The following is a 13345-nucleotide window of genomic DNA, read 5'->3' as shown; positions in this document are numbered from 1 at the left end:
CTCTCTTCTAATATTATTCATTATTGGTGAGAAATATACAAGTCAAGGGTAGTTAAGATATAAAAAAAATAAAAACAAATCAGTTTATATTTCTCATTATGCATATTAACCTACTCTGTACTACATGGTACCTGTTAAACTGCTCTATGTTAATCATATTTGAAAGGCTTTGAGGGAGCTACTTAAATGGATCCAATCATCCAAACACTTTCAATGTAGAAAATGTTTCTTTAATGTGGATAATGACTATTCCATCTGAGCTTGAGTTTTGTTTGTTTTATTTTTTAATATATTGGGTTTCCTTATGTGGGCCTTGGTTTTTGTCTGTGATTTATTACTCTGCAAAGATTCATGGAACACAATGCTAGGCAGTAAGATTTCCTAATTTTTTTTTTGGGGGGGGTGTTAAGTTCAATAAATAAAATCACAACAATGATCGTTTCTCATAGCTACCTTTGGATGTCATTAGTCTCTACTTTATCCATGAAGAGATATGAGATAATGTGAAGAAACACAGTTAATTCAGAGCACAGGTCTTTCCTAAGAGGATTCTTTATATAAATAATGAATTCCTTCTATCTTGCAAGACTGGCTAGACCAGAGGAGGTACACTGGTACAGATAGGAACTGAAAATACAGGGAATCCAGGATGGATGAGCCCTATAGGACCAGTGGTGTGAGTGGCAAAACAGGGAGGGTAAAGGGAGAATGGGTAGGAAAGAGGGAACCAATTACATGGAACTGTGTGTGACCTCCTCCCTGGGGGACAGACAACCGAAAAGTGGATGAAGGGAGAAGTCGGACAGGGCAAGATATGACAAAATACCCATTTATAAACTATCAAGGGCTCATGCGGGAGGGGGGAGCAGGGAGGGAGGGGAAAAATGAGGACCTAATGTCGGGGGTTTAAATGGAGAGAAAATGTTTTGAGAAACGATGTACAAATGCGCTTTACACAATTGATGTGTGTATGGATTGGGATAACAGTTGTATGAGCCCCTAATAAAATGTTTAAAAAAATAATAATAATGAATTCTTTCGTTATTGCTCTCTTCGTGGCTCATTTCTCAGTTGCTTCCCTTGAAGAAGTGTGTTAGGAAAGGCAAAGTCATCCACCAAAGAGGAGTCTTATTTTGGGCATCATATATTTGGCTCAGTTTTCCTCTAGAATCATTTTTTTTTTTAGAATCACTTTTAAAAAAATATTTTCATTTATAAATTTGGACCATTCGGTGAGCCAATCCTGTTGTGCAATGAAAGTTTCCTAGGGTTGGGAGATGTTACTAGATTTATTTTCAGTCTATGAACGATTTTAGAATATTAGATGAGCAGCAATAGCTGAAAGCAAATTATCGTCTGAATGCAGTAACATGGAAAAGAATGAATTACAGATGTAATTTATCCGCCACAAGCAGATCCTAAACACTGATTATGTCCGTGCTTGTGCAGAAAATTGAAATGTAACTTTAATTTTCCATGTTTTACTTTGTGTAATTTACTATCAGCTATTAGCAGCAGATGCTTCTTGCCTTATTTGCGAACAGCCTGGGGTTGAGCCCAAGTAGTTCTGAAATCCAGAAGCCTACTTACTAAGTCTCATTGCGCACTGAGAGACGTCCCAACTTAAGACACCTGGTGCATGGAGCTGTGAGATGGCAGGGTCATGGACTTGAATAAAGAGAGTCTCACTCTAACAGTAATGGAAATTAAAATACAAATAATGTTAAATAAATCCTGACACTACAGCTGAATCCTCAAGGGGCTAAAACTGGAATCGGATTAAAATATAAGCAGTTCTCCATGAACAAAAGATAATCCATGGACAGCTCTGCTAGTCTGGTGACTTGTGGCTAAGGCATTCTCGCACGGGGGCCCCCTATACTTCTCTTCTTCCCACTCATGGCCTCAGAATTAATAGTTGAGAGAGAGAAGGGAGCACAAAAAGAAAGTTCCACTTCAACCCACCCTCCAACTTTGGTTCAATAAGTGTCCTGTCCTACTCTCAGCACCACCACCTAACATACCAGTCATTCTGGTAGCCATGCTCCCTAGATTAGTGCTATTTGAAATATCTGCATTCCACACATTTTACAACGGATGTACTTGAGATAGCATCCCTGAATTGCGAGATCTTCAACACCCATTACCTCCTCCCTGGCTATAGTCTACAATAAAACAGAAACAAACCAATCATAGTCTGATATTTTCTCCATCCCCCAATTTCCTCATTCCTATGCATTTTTAGAGAGCAACATCAAAATAACCACAAAACTCTTAGAAATTTTAAAAAGAAGAAGAGAATTTGGAAAAGCTGCTCTTTGATACGAAGTTCCACAGGGAGCAGGGTTCCAGAGCACCCAGCTATACATTCTACAGGGGAGCAGGGGCAGGCCTTCAAAACCAAAGAAGGTATCTGCACAATACCTCTTCCTATCCCAGGGCTGTACCTACAGGAAGTGTGATCACTTCCCCTAGCATGCTCCTTCCTCCAGACCTTTGGTTTTTAAGCCTCCATTAATGAACCCTTAAGAAGCAATGGTGACCCAGTGGCTAAGTGCCCAGTACCTAACCCAAGTCTGCTACTTACCCTCCCTAGACACTCCTTTGGGAGAAAGGCACGGCATCTGCTTCCCTAAACACCAGCAGCCTTGGAAATCCCACTCTTACCATATAGCTGAAAGTCAGCCCCAAGGATTTGGAGTGGTCCTACCTGGAGTTGGGGAAAACTTTACTGCACTGGCCCCAGAAATTATCCCGGAAGTTTGGGAGAGGTCATCTTTGGGAATTGGGAAAAGGGGTGGAGAACAATGTACTGACAGACAACTCGGGTTAACTTGCACAGAAGTAAGGAACGTTTGCCAGCATGAATGAATATACGAGGGGGTACCCCCCAATTTTATTTTTTTAAAAGAATTGCGCTGGGTGGACCAGAGCTTTCGTAGTATGCATTTTTCCTGCCAGGCGAGCATTGAGCAACTCACGCTGAGTTAATGCACCCACTGGTGCTGCCTGGGGAAGGTTCTCTCTGGTCACAGTGAATTTTTCATAAAAGCAGTTTCCTCCTAACCTCATTTGTTGGGATGGTCAGTTTAAGAGAAAGGCATGCAGCTGTGAAATTTTGTTTCCTGCTCTGGAAAAATGTCACAGAAACTGTTGTGATATTGAACACAGCTTACAAAGACAGCGCTATGGGGAAAAAAATCAAGTGTAGGAGTGGTTTTCTCATTTCAAAAAGGTGAAATGTCAATGGATGACAAACCTCCCTCTGGACATCCATCAACTTCCTGAAAGGACGAAAATGTCAACTTGTTGCATTTGGGGTTCATAGCACAAGGTCAGACTGTTAATCAAGCACTCTAGTTAGAGGTTCTGAAAACAATGCATAACAGTGCGCAACCAAAAAGGCCTGATTCGTGGCAGACGGGGGACTGGTTTTGCCACCATGACAGTGCACCTGCTCATGCAGCCATCTCAGTGTGGCAATTTTTGACAAAAAACAGCATGCCTCTCTCTCACCTGACCTTGCTCCATGTGACTTGTTTTTGTTTCCTCAAATGCAGAGGGGCATGAAAGGAAAGCGATTTGATGACACATAAGAGGTGAAGAAAAAAATGAGGGGGATGCGGTCAGCCATCCAGATGAGTTTGAAAGCTCTTTCCAAGCATGGAATCGCAGATCTGACAAATGCATTAAGTGTAATGGAGAGCACTTTGAAGGTGATAGGGTTCTTTGGTTTAAAAAAAAAAAATTAAATACATAGCTTTGAAAAAACATGCCTGTGTTGTTGTTGTTGTTGTTGTTGTTGTTGTTGTTGTTGTTTGGGGGTGGGGGAGTACCCTTTGTACGTTTCTCTTCAGAAGTGATTTCCCTTCAGCTCCCATATTCAGGCACTTTTCAGGGAAATGTGCTTGATTCTGAAGGTTACCAGAATTTTGTTGCAGAAATGGATTCCTGATTCTCCTATTCGAGTGTATTCTACTTGCTTCCCTAACCTCCATTCTCCCCCTTTAACTTGCCTTCCCAGAAGCCTGAGTTTAAGCAGGCCACTAAAGGACTACAGTTCCCAGCTACCCTTGCTGTCAGAGTCAGCCAATGAGAGGGTAGGTTAAATCAAAGGGTGGAGTTTAAAAGACCGTTGTTGAAAGGAGCCCGGCTGCCCTGAGGCGAGGTTCACCTTTGCCCTGGCCTCTTCTTGTTAGGATATATATTTTTATAGTTGGTGCTTGAGTGGCCATCTTATAATTTTTATGTATTCCTACAGTTGGAATCCTTTTGCTCCTCAGAAACTGTGGCTTAATAAATTTGGATTCTAATGTCTCTACCCTCACCATAAAATTCTGAAAAGTTTGACAGAAAACTGCAAAGAACGCAGAGATAGCAAGATAGCACAGGCAGAAGAATGAGAATCAGAGACAGCCAAGATTCAAAAGCATCCAGGAGACCACCTGCCCGTGAAATTGTAATGCAAAAAAGTTATACAGTTGAGTAACTACTAGTATTTTTGTAAATATAGTATAGTATAGTATAGAAAATTTTATAGTATAGAATAGTATAGTATAGTATAGTATAGAAAATTTTTCCCTAACAAGACATCATACTTTCAAAGTGGAAATCTTTCAAAATGTGCCTAACAAATAAGGTAGATGTACATTTGATATTTTCAAATGAAGGTAATGATAAATAAAATTATGTAATTGTTTAGTGTACTATAAATGACTATTAGAGTAATAAGTCCTAACTAGAATTGCTCACTTATGATATAATTTGCACGAACAAAAAATTACTATTCAAAAAATCTATTTCAGTCAGTCCATGGGTTACAAACTTCTATTTTAACTGATAACTCATACTTGCTCTTAATACACAGCTTCATACTCTAAAAGTTAAACCCAAACAGGTCAACGTTTTGACAACTTGTGTGATTCCGCACAGGAAACTGAATGGGAAAAACTACAGGTCGAAGTCCTGGAAAAGGAGGCTTCCTGAGGCATTCCGAGCGCTTTAGGAAGCTCCTGCCAGTGGTTTGCTGGCAGAACTGGAGAGTCACACACAACCAAAGCAAGGCAGGTATTCCTGTCTTAGAGCCAGAGACTGCCATCTTTGAACCTCTACTTTAATGATATTTAAATTTGCCCTCACTTTGTAATGAATAATTAACCCCACCTCCAAACAATTCTTTATAACAATCACCTACACTTACTATCCCCCTCGGTGCCTTCTAGACAATGTTGACTGTAGCAACCCCCTATGGGTCTCCAAGACTGCAACTATTTACAGGAGTAGAGAGCCCAATCTCGAGGAGATGAGGAAACTACTTCTAGTGGTTTCCAACTGGGGACCATGAGAATCACAGGCCACTGTTTAACCACTACACCACCAGGGCACCTCTACACTTGCTACACTTGCTTTTAAATAACTGAAAAGGCTTGAGCTTTTTCTTGTACTAAGTAAGTTAAATAAAAACCACATGTACCTATTCAAAGTGACCTACAAATTCTTGACACGGTTAGAATTGCTCCTTGTTCATAACTCACAGACTGCCTGTATACTCTAAATGAAGATTTTTTTTTAAATCAATTTATTGGGGCTCATACAATTCATCACAATACATAGATCAATTGTGTAAAGCACATCTATACATTTGTTGCCCTCATCATTCCCAAAATTCGCTTGCCTAAATGAAGATTTCGATCAGGTTTTCCTTGTTGCTTTTACTGCTGTTTCTGCACAATAATGCCAAATAATCAATGCTAAATTAAAGACAATCGATTCAATTATGCACTTCTACAGACCATCATGAATGTTGGTCTAATAACATGGACAAAGATCCAATGGTGCTGTGGTTTAGGTATTGGGCTGCTAGCCCCTAGTTCAAACCCACTAGCTTCCTTGCAGAATAAAAGGGAAGCTGTCTGTTCCTGGCCAAGATTTGTGCCCTGGAAACCCTAAGGAGTGGCTGACTTTGTTATTTATGTGGAAAACTCTCCCCTATCTAAAAGCACAGAATGTTTCAGTTGGTGCTAATAAATAAATAAGTAAATACATACATACATACATACATACATACATACACCCCCAAATTAACTCAATGGGTTCTCTTTGTAAGAAAACACACAACTTTGCCCTCAGCCAGGGAAGGCAGAAACACTGCTCAACATACAAGGTAACAGATCAGCAAGGTTTTGTCTTTGGTGAGGAAAGGGACAGGATAAACGCCCCAACCTTGGTCCGCAGGTGTCTGTCCTGGGTCTGAAGAGCATTCACTTCTCACCTCTCCTCTGAAGCAGGCACATGTGATACATTTCTGGAACAGATGGTTTACTTCTCACCACATGCACTCTTTTCAGTCACCAACAGCCTTTTGCATAGACTTGCTTTGAGGTATCAGAATTTTGTGTACTTGTAAACGTCTGAATGATAATTTAACTTTGAACTCAATTGTGAGTGCCACATTGCTGGAAACAAAGTTTAATGAGAAAAGGAATACCAGAAGCAATGGACCAAGATTTTACAAAGGGAAACAAATTAACTAGTTCTAGTACTGGTGCTCTATGGAGGTTGATTTAATCATGGTTTGAAAATTACCAGGTAGTTTAAAAATCTTCACTCATCTTAAAAGAGTTGTCCAAAGAGTTTCTACCAATGAAAATATAAATAGGCACATGGATCTAGTTGTAAGTATTACTGACGCAGCGGCAGTGATTGAGGATTTCAGTAAAGAGAAGCCTGTCAGAGCTGATGATGGTATTCTTGTTGCAAACTTAGAGTTTCTGCTTAGGGAACAGAACAGGAACGTTTACATGAAACACTCTGCTGTACAACTTTTGCCTTATGGTTTGTAAGGCAGTGTGTCCCTGTGTCAAGCTGTCCCTGACATACCCATTGAATATGTGCCTGTAGACTAAACATATATAATAAATAATCCTCCAGAGTGTTATTATTAAACGGAGATATCTTTACAAAAAAGGTCTGGTGAAACTATTACAACTAGAATTCTATTAGAGCAAAAAAAAATTTTTTCTCCCAAAGCTGGATGGTTATGAAACCTGCAGATAACTTTTCATATAATTGTTTCATCCATTAAACTAGTTTAAAGGTCTCCATGAAAAGAGAATGTAACAACATAGGCAATGGTCTAGGTTGAAGAAACTGTACGCAAACAATGAAAAGATCTTCTAAAATTTAACTGGAAAATGCTCAGTTAGGCCAGCCAGGCTCCATATGGCGGACTGGAGACAGGATTTGGCTTACTGACTTTTAAGTTTTTTTAAGTTTCTCATTTACCTGGACATGAATTGTATGCCTTCTAACAGCAGATTTCTGTACTCCGTATATTCTGCTAACTCTTCAGAGGCACTCTAAAATTGTTTGCCCAGTGTCCTTGATTCCAGGCCACTTTGCAGTGGAATCTGATCTCTGTCCTGGTGTGACCATGGTAAACAGAATCAGCTGTATTATGCATTAACTTCTGTAATATTGAAATAGATGTGTAGCTACCATAAATAAAATGCCTAATGTGAAAAAGTTACTAAAGTATTCAAAGCTAAACGGACTTTTGCTATATATATATTTTTAAGAAAATAGCTTATAAATATAATAATTATCTTCCCCCACCTTGCAATAAGAAAATGAATGGGCATTTGAAAAAGAAGAATTCAATAGGTAGTGAGTCTAGTCCATTGACTATATTGTGAAATTTTATTTTTCAAGAATGTAAATAATTTGGCATTAAAATGTATTCTGTAGGTCTTCTTCACATTGACAATCGAAATTTTAGTTGCTCAATAGCAACTGAATAAAGTTGATAACATTCATTAATTATTCTATGAATCATTTCTGGAAAAAAAGGGATCATTTTAACAATGGCTTGTAATATTGGCTTTATCCCCCCCCCACTCTCTCTTTCCTTTCCTCCTCCCTCTCTCCTTTCAGTAGCCCCTTGACAAGCCATTGAGGGGTGAGGAGAATCCTCTTCAGCATAAAATAATGCATCTTTTCAAATGTTTCCAAAGTAGCTAATATGCCAAAACCTATCATTTAAAAGCAATTTAACTCTCGGGTTGAATACATGCTGAGTATCCAATCATAAAGTAGGCCTGCAAGTGCAAAAGGCACATTAAATGACCAACACTCAGTGTCCAGATGTCCCGTGATTTGTAAGCTACATCACTATAGCCTTTGCTCTAGCAGTTACCATTCTACTTCTGATTATTTAATATATGCATCTAATCCAACTTATCATGCATTCCTATTTTACTTAACACATTTATTGTAATACAGAACTCTGCGTTTCCATGTAACAAATTTAAACTAATTATTTAAGCCTTAGTGTTACCAACATGAAACAAAAACACTATCGCTAATTTTCTTCCCACGAGCTTTAGTAGTGTGCCAAGTGACTTCTCTCCCTTTTCATATAAATAAAAACTTTCTTGAGCAGACTGACTTCTGTTTTTAATGAAATGAATTCTCCTCTTCTAACTCAGAGTCGTCTATAAACGTGAGTCACCTGGGAGCCTGGCCAAAGTCTGGGCGAGCACAGCTGAAGGGTCCCCTCAGAGAGGATTTGGTTTGCTTTCCTAACTTTCTAAAAATAGTCGCTTACACAGGCTCCCTCCATCTCATGGTTCAAGAGCACAGAGGAGGCTGGGCTATGGATTTAAGTAACACCTAGAAAACATTTTATTGAAGACGTCAAGATATTACAAGTTTTCAAAATTCCTGCCGTTGACTTTCTGAGACAATACAAATGATCTGGCGGTTACAGGCAGGGAAAACTCAGAGCACTCCCAGACTTCAGGACTTGGAGCATGAGTCACAGAGTAACTTTAACTGCTTTAAAACATGGTTTCGATCTGTGTTAGCCACGAAACCAAACACAGCTAGCTCAAAGGTAGGGTTTCCAAGCACTGTCTGAAGAACCTCATATTGTATTGATTGCAAGCATAGCATGAACATGGATTCTGAAATATAAACACTTCAATTGCACATCCAAAATTGTATTTAACAAATTCTTAATAGTTATTTTGCTAACATTTAGGGAGCCATTGTCTGCTAAGAAGGCTCACTGTAAAATCGTGTGGATTTTTCCCTCCCTCTTAACCAAAACCAAAATATTTACCAGCTTTTAGCCACTAGCAATTAAATCAGTTTTTCTTGGGAAAACAAAGAACTGGGACAAAGTTTGTATTGATTAATGTCTCTAACGACTTTGGCTGAGGAATAAAATTAGAATCTTAAAATTAAACGTTTTTGTTTTTGTTTTTTCAAGTCCTTGATGTGGCTGTTGAATCTTCTCAACCACGCAGTATGTCGTTAAGCAATGCTGCTGCTTCACTCAAAGGGAGACTGTTTGGTGACCACAAATGAGCAGCAACTAAAAAAATATTTTGAGATGGAAAAATAGCAACTGAATATTAATGTCTCACAATGTTTCCAAATGGCTGTGGAGGCGGGTCTTCTATAAAACCACTCAAAGTCGCAGCCAAATGGAATGTCCTTCATTTTGCAGCTACGAGTGCATCAACTGTCTGCAGCATTAAAAATTGGATTTACTAGTAATTGGGTCAAAACAGGGTTACTTGTGGGCACAGCTGGTTACTGACCAGTGTAATTAGCCCTTTGCCCCTCATTTTATGGTTTCAGTCTCTAATTACACCTGAATACAGCCGGCTCAGATTTAAGGAAACACATTCTCAAAGGCACGGCCACTGTTGCCCTTCATCAGCCTTTCAAAGGAAATAAGAGAAAGGCTTGTTGGAAAGCTGTAAGTTTTGATAATTGGCCATTAGGGCTATGAGACAAAAATAATATACCAGTTTAGGAAAAGTTTTGCAGTTGCTAACACCTCTTTCTCAGTCTCCTCTGAAGACGGTATCCTTGGAGTCATTGGTTAAAAACTTCAGCAAAGTGAGCAAACCAAACTGGACCCAGAAGCAATGAACTAAAACCGGCAACTCCTAAGTAACTCATCCCAATATTGTTAAAGAATACAGAGTTATTCGATTACTATATAGCACTGTTTGCTTCTCCTTTCCACCACCAGCCCCCCAAAAGAAAAAAAAAGGCCGATCCTCTCCTCAAAAGTTCAAAGAGTTCATCAAATGGGGGTCTTAGTATTCAAAGCAAGTCAATTAGATTGCTTAGTTCATCACACTTCAAATCTCCATCCTGCATGTCACAATAAAGACATGTACGCTATCTTTTAAATGTTCAGCTTTCAAACTGATACCTGAATTAAGGACCTAATTACATTTATAAATGTCACGAAATACAAAAGTGAATCCTTTAGTCTTACAATCCCACAACTGCAAACTTGTTACATTGCTAGCTGAGACTGTTCCCAGTGAAATATAAACACAGAGAGACAAGATCTAACAAAATTAATTACTTCACATTAGATTATTTAAAGTTAAATAATCCCGTTAATAACAGTACTGAGAGAGTTTCCACCAATTTATTTTAAAAAATCACATTCACCAAAGTGTCTTCAGATAAGGAATTTTAAGACCAATTCAGAACGTACTTCTAGTTAGATTTTAGTGTCCTGGCCTTAAGACAATACGATCATAAAATAAATCTAATATGGCAAAATATTAAGAGTGAAAAGTCTAACTTTAGCAGACTTCAAATTTGCTATTTTTTAATTGAGCTACATTAGCTTTCCAAATAAAAACTCAAAACTATAACATCTTCGTTCAGCTGTTCTATGACATTGTATATACAACACCTAAATGTTAAATTCACACATGTATCTATATTCTGCATTTCTATAGCTAGATAGTAGCTTTGTTGTTAGTAAGTTAAAAGTACGTGGACACTTTCTGCTCTAGAAAAAAAAATTGTGGGGTTAAAAAAAAATACAGTTATTTCATAATAAACAAAGTTTGGCCAGACCTGGTTCTAATGCTTATTGATAAGCCTTCTCACTCCAACATCACCAATAAGAACATACCAAGTAACTAAACTATTAACAAAGCAAGTCGCAATTCCAATCTCAGTAGGCTGTCTGCCCATATTCCCTTTATTCAATCATTGCTTATCCTTAAAAGAATATAATATTTACTCACTTTCAATGAATCAAAGCAGGCGATTACGCGTCCATTTTCAACTTGGCAGCTTTTCGATGGATGTGCAAATTTACATTCCGTGTCTGGCCGTGAGCAAGTCCCCCTTTGGAACTCTCTACATACTTCCAGTGTTAGCCATTTAGTGTCCCGAATAGGTGTGACACTAACAGCCATGTTTAGATTTTACAGGTAGTTATAATTTTCAGTGAAACCAGCAAACCAAATCCCACCTGGGGGGTGGAGGGGGACAGCAACAGCCCCCCACCAAAAAATAAAAAATAAAAAGGCTGAACTGATAAAACTGGAAAATAACGATGAAAATTTCCCTTCCAAAATACTTCTGCCCCACTCCCTGCTTTAAAAGTACACGGAAAATTGTGTTGTTGATAACAAGGAAAAGATGATCTCCCACTAGAAATTCACAGCACGAAACTGTTACTTGAAAGAAGTTTGGTTTTTAGAGGAATACTACAACTGGAAGTAGATGAACGTTTAAAAGCAGGGCCTTGGATCAGCCTTGTGCTCTCAGTAACCCCTTCCCAGTGCCAATTTGGAGCCCAAAATGCAAGCATGAAAACGTGGCAGACCCTTTGACACCAAATTTCCAAGCTGCTTTCAGCAAAGTTGTCTGAAAGGGAATCTCCTCACAGCTGAATTTGCAATGGAGTTTGGTGGTGCAGTCGGTATTGATTAGTTTGGCATAGACAGATGCAGCAGTTTAGAGCAAAATCGAGAAAATGATTTTTTGTTTTCCTCCTTGATTTCCTGGCAGAAGATATCTTACTTTTCAGCAAACTTTTCTTTCAAAACTAAAGCAGCCTAGTGCAATGCCAGATACTTAGAGCTTTTCTCTTGATTATAAGTAGAAATGGGGTGTCTGGGCTAGAGGTGGAAGGTGGAGGTGCTGTCGTCACAGTCTAGCTGGCAGCAAGCAAGGCAAAAGCAGAGACTGCTCTAGAAGCGGTTCCAAGCAGCAGAGACGTCAGGAAAGGCACTTCTTAGTACCAACCTGTAGAAAAAAGAGATAGGTTCAGATTTACTAAGGAGCATTTCACTGATGTCCTACAGTATCACAACCTCGCCATGTGATACCAGGCTAAGTAATATTCAAGGCAGCTTCTCTCTCTCTCCCTCCTTCTCTCTCTCTCTCTCTCTCACACACACACACACACACACACACACACACACACGCACACACACACAATACTTACAGTGAGGCATATTGCAGCCAGCCATCGTAGATTTATTTTAAAAAGGGGCCGTTTCCCCTTGTGAAGCAATGCATGATAGAGAGATAACCAATCACAGATAGTGTTGCAGCAATATTCTGGGCAGAAAGCCAATAGTGTGGGTTGTCTTATGAAAGGTCGCGCCTGTCAGACGTTCATTACTATGCTATAAGCACAGAAAATGTCCATCAGATGTGACTTATTCCACTGCAAGAGGACGAGCATGTGGGTTTTGAATTTACCCAACATGCAGTTAGTGGACTAAACCATGTTAGTTTCAAAACAGCTTCCAAGACAAGTCCAAGCACTTCAAGATCACTACCTGGGGATTATAAAACAAGGTTTAAAAATTGCAGCTGACTTCCAAGCTGCTTTCCCTCCGGCACCGCACAGGGACAGGCACTGGACAACCTGCCCCTGCTGTCCTGACACGTGAATAAAAAAGGAAAGGGGTGTTTACAAATGGTACATTCTCCTGACCTATCCAATTCACTTCCTTCTAAAGCCCAAGTCCTGCCCCTCCACTGAAAGCAGCACTCATACTGTAAAACTATTCCATTCAGCCGGCAGACACTTTGTCAATACATCACAGGCAGGCGAGATATGAACAAAAGCCACCTTTATTCGAACATTTTTTAAGCAGAAGCTGAGGTCACGTGGGGAAAATAAGAAGTGCAGTGTTGTCAGTGTGTCTGGCAAATCCAAAGTCAAACTCGGGAAAGAGTGATTCCATCGCAGAAACATAAAATATGAAGGGAACACTGATTTGGCTGCATCATATACTTCTTAGGTAGAGGTCGGTGAAGTCAGTCAGGTGGGGCTGGGGGGCATCCCCATTGCCTAATGATCTGTAAACTACCCACCACCAGACTGCCTCTCACATCGTTTTGCTTTACTTAACAACGTACTTTCTCTTTCAATCTAGATGCAGATTGTTCGGGAAATTTTTATTAGGTACAAAAACAAAAGTATACATTTCTTTTCCCATTTGAATGCTGCCAATAAAACGCACAACTTTTGAATTTTTTGAAGTTTCGTATTCCAAAG

At 39.3% G+C, this 13345-nt stretch overlaps 1 protein-coding gene across 6 annotated transcripts in view; it reads right to left on the bottom strand.

Annotated features, from left to right (window-relative positions):
* Positions 1–12563, bottom strand: part of MBNL1 (muscleblind like splicing regulator 1) — a 152544-nt gene extending 139981 nt beyond the window's left edge. For 2 of the 6 annotated variants that reach the window (XM_045297764.1, XM_045297765.1), the window contains exons 1-2: positions 12281–12563; positions 11070–12078 (exon numbers count right to left, since the gene is read on the bottom strand). In XM_045297764.1, coding sequence (XP_045153699.1) covers positions 11070–11243 — 174 coding nt within the window. In that variant the 5' untranslated portion in view covers positions 11244–12078; positions 12281–12563. The remainder of the gene's footprint in view (positions 1–11069; positions 12079–12280) is intronic. The other 4 variants (XM_004709027.2, XM_004709028.2, XM_004709029.2 and 1 more) reach the window with 2 other exon arrangements.
* Between the last annotated feature and the right edge of the window lie 782 nt (positions 12564–13345).

Source organism: Echinops telfairi, unplaced genomic scaffold (assembly GCF_000313985.2).
Source record: "Echinops telfairi isolate 266 unplaced genomic scaffold, ASM31398v2 ScPeMD7_7421;HRSCAF=8459, whole genome shotgun sequence".
NCBI lineage: Eukaryota > Metazoa > Chordata > Mammalia > Afrosoricida > Tenrecidae > Echinops > Echinops telfairi.
Note: the sequence above shows the minus strand (reverse complement) of the source record. Positions and strands in the feature narration are given on the sequence as shown.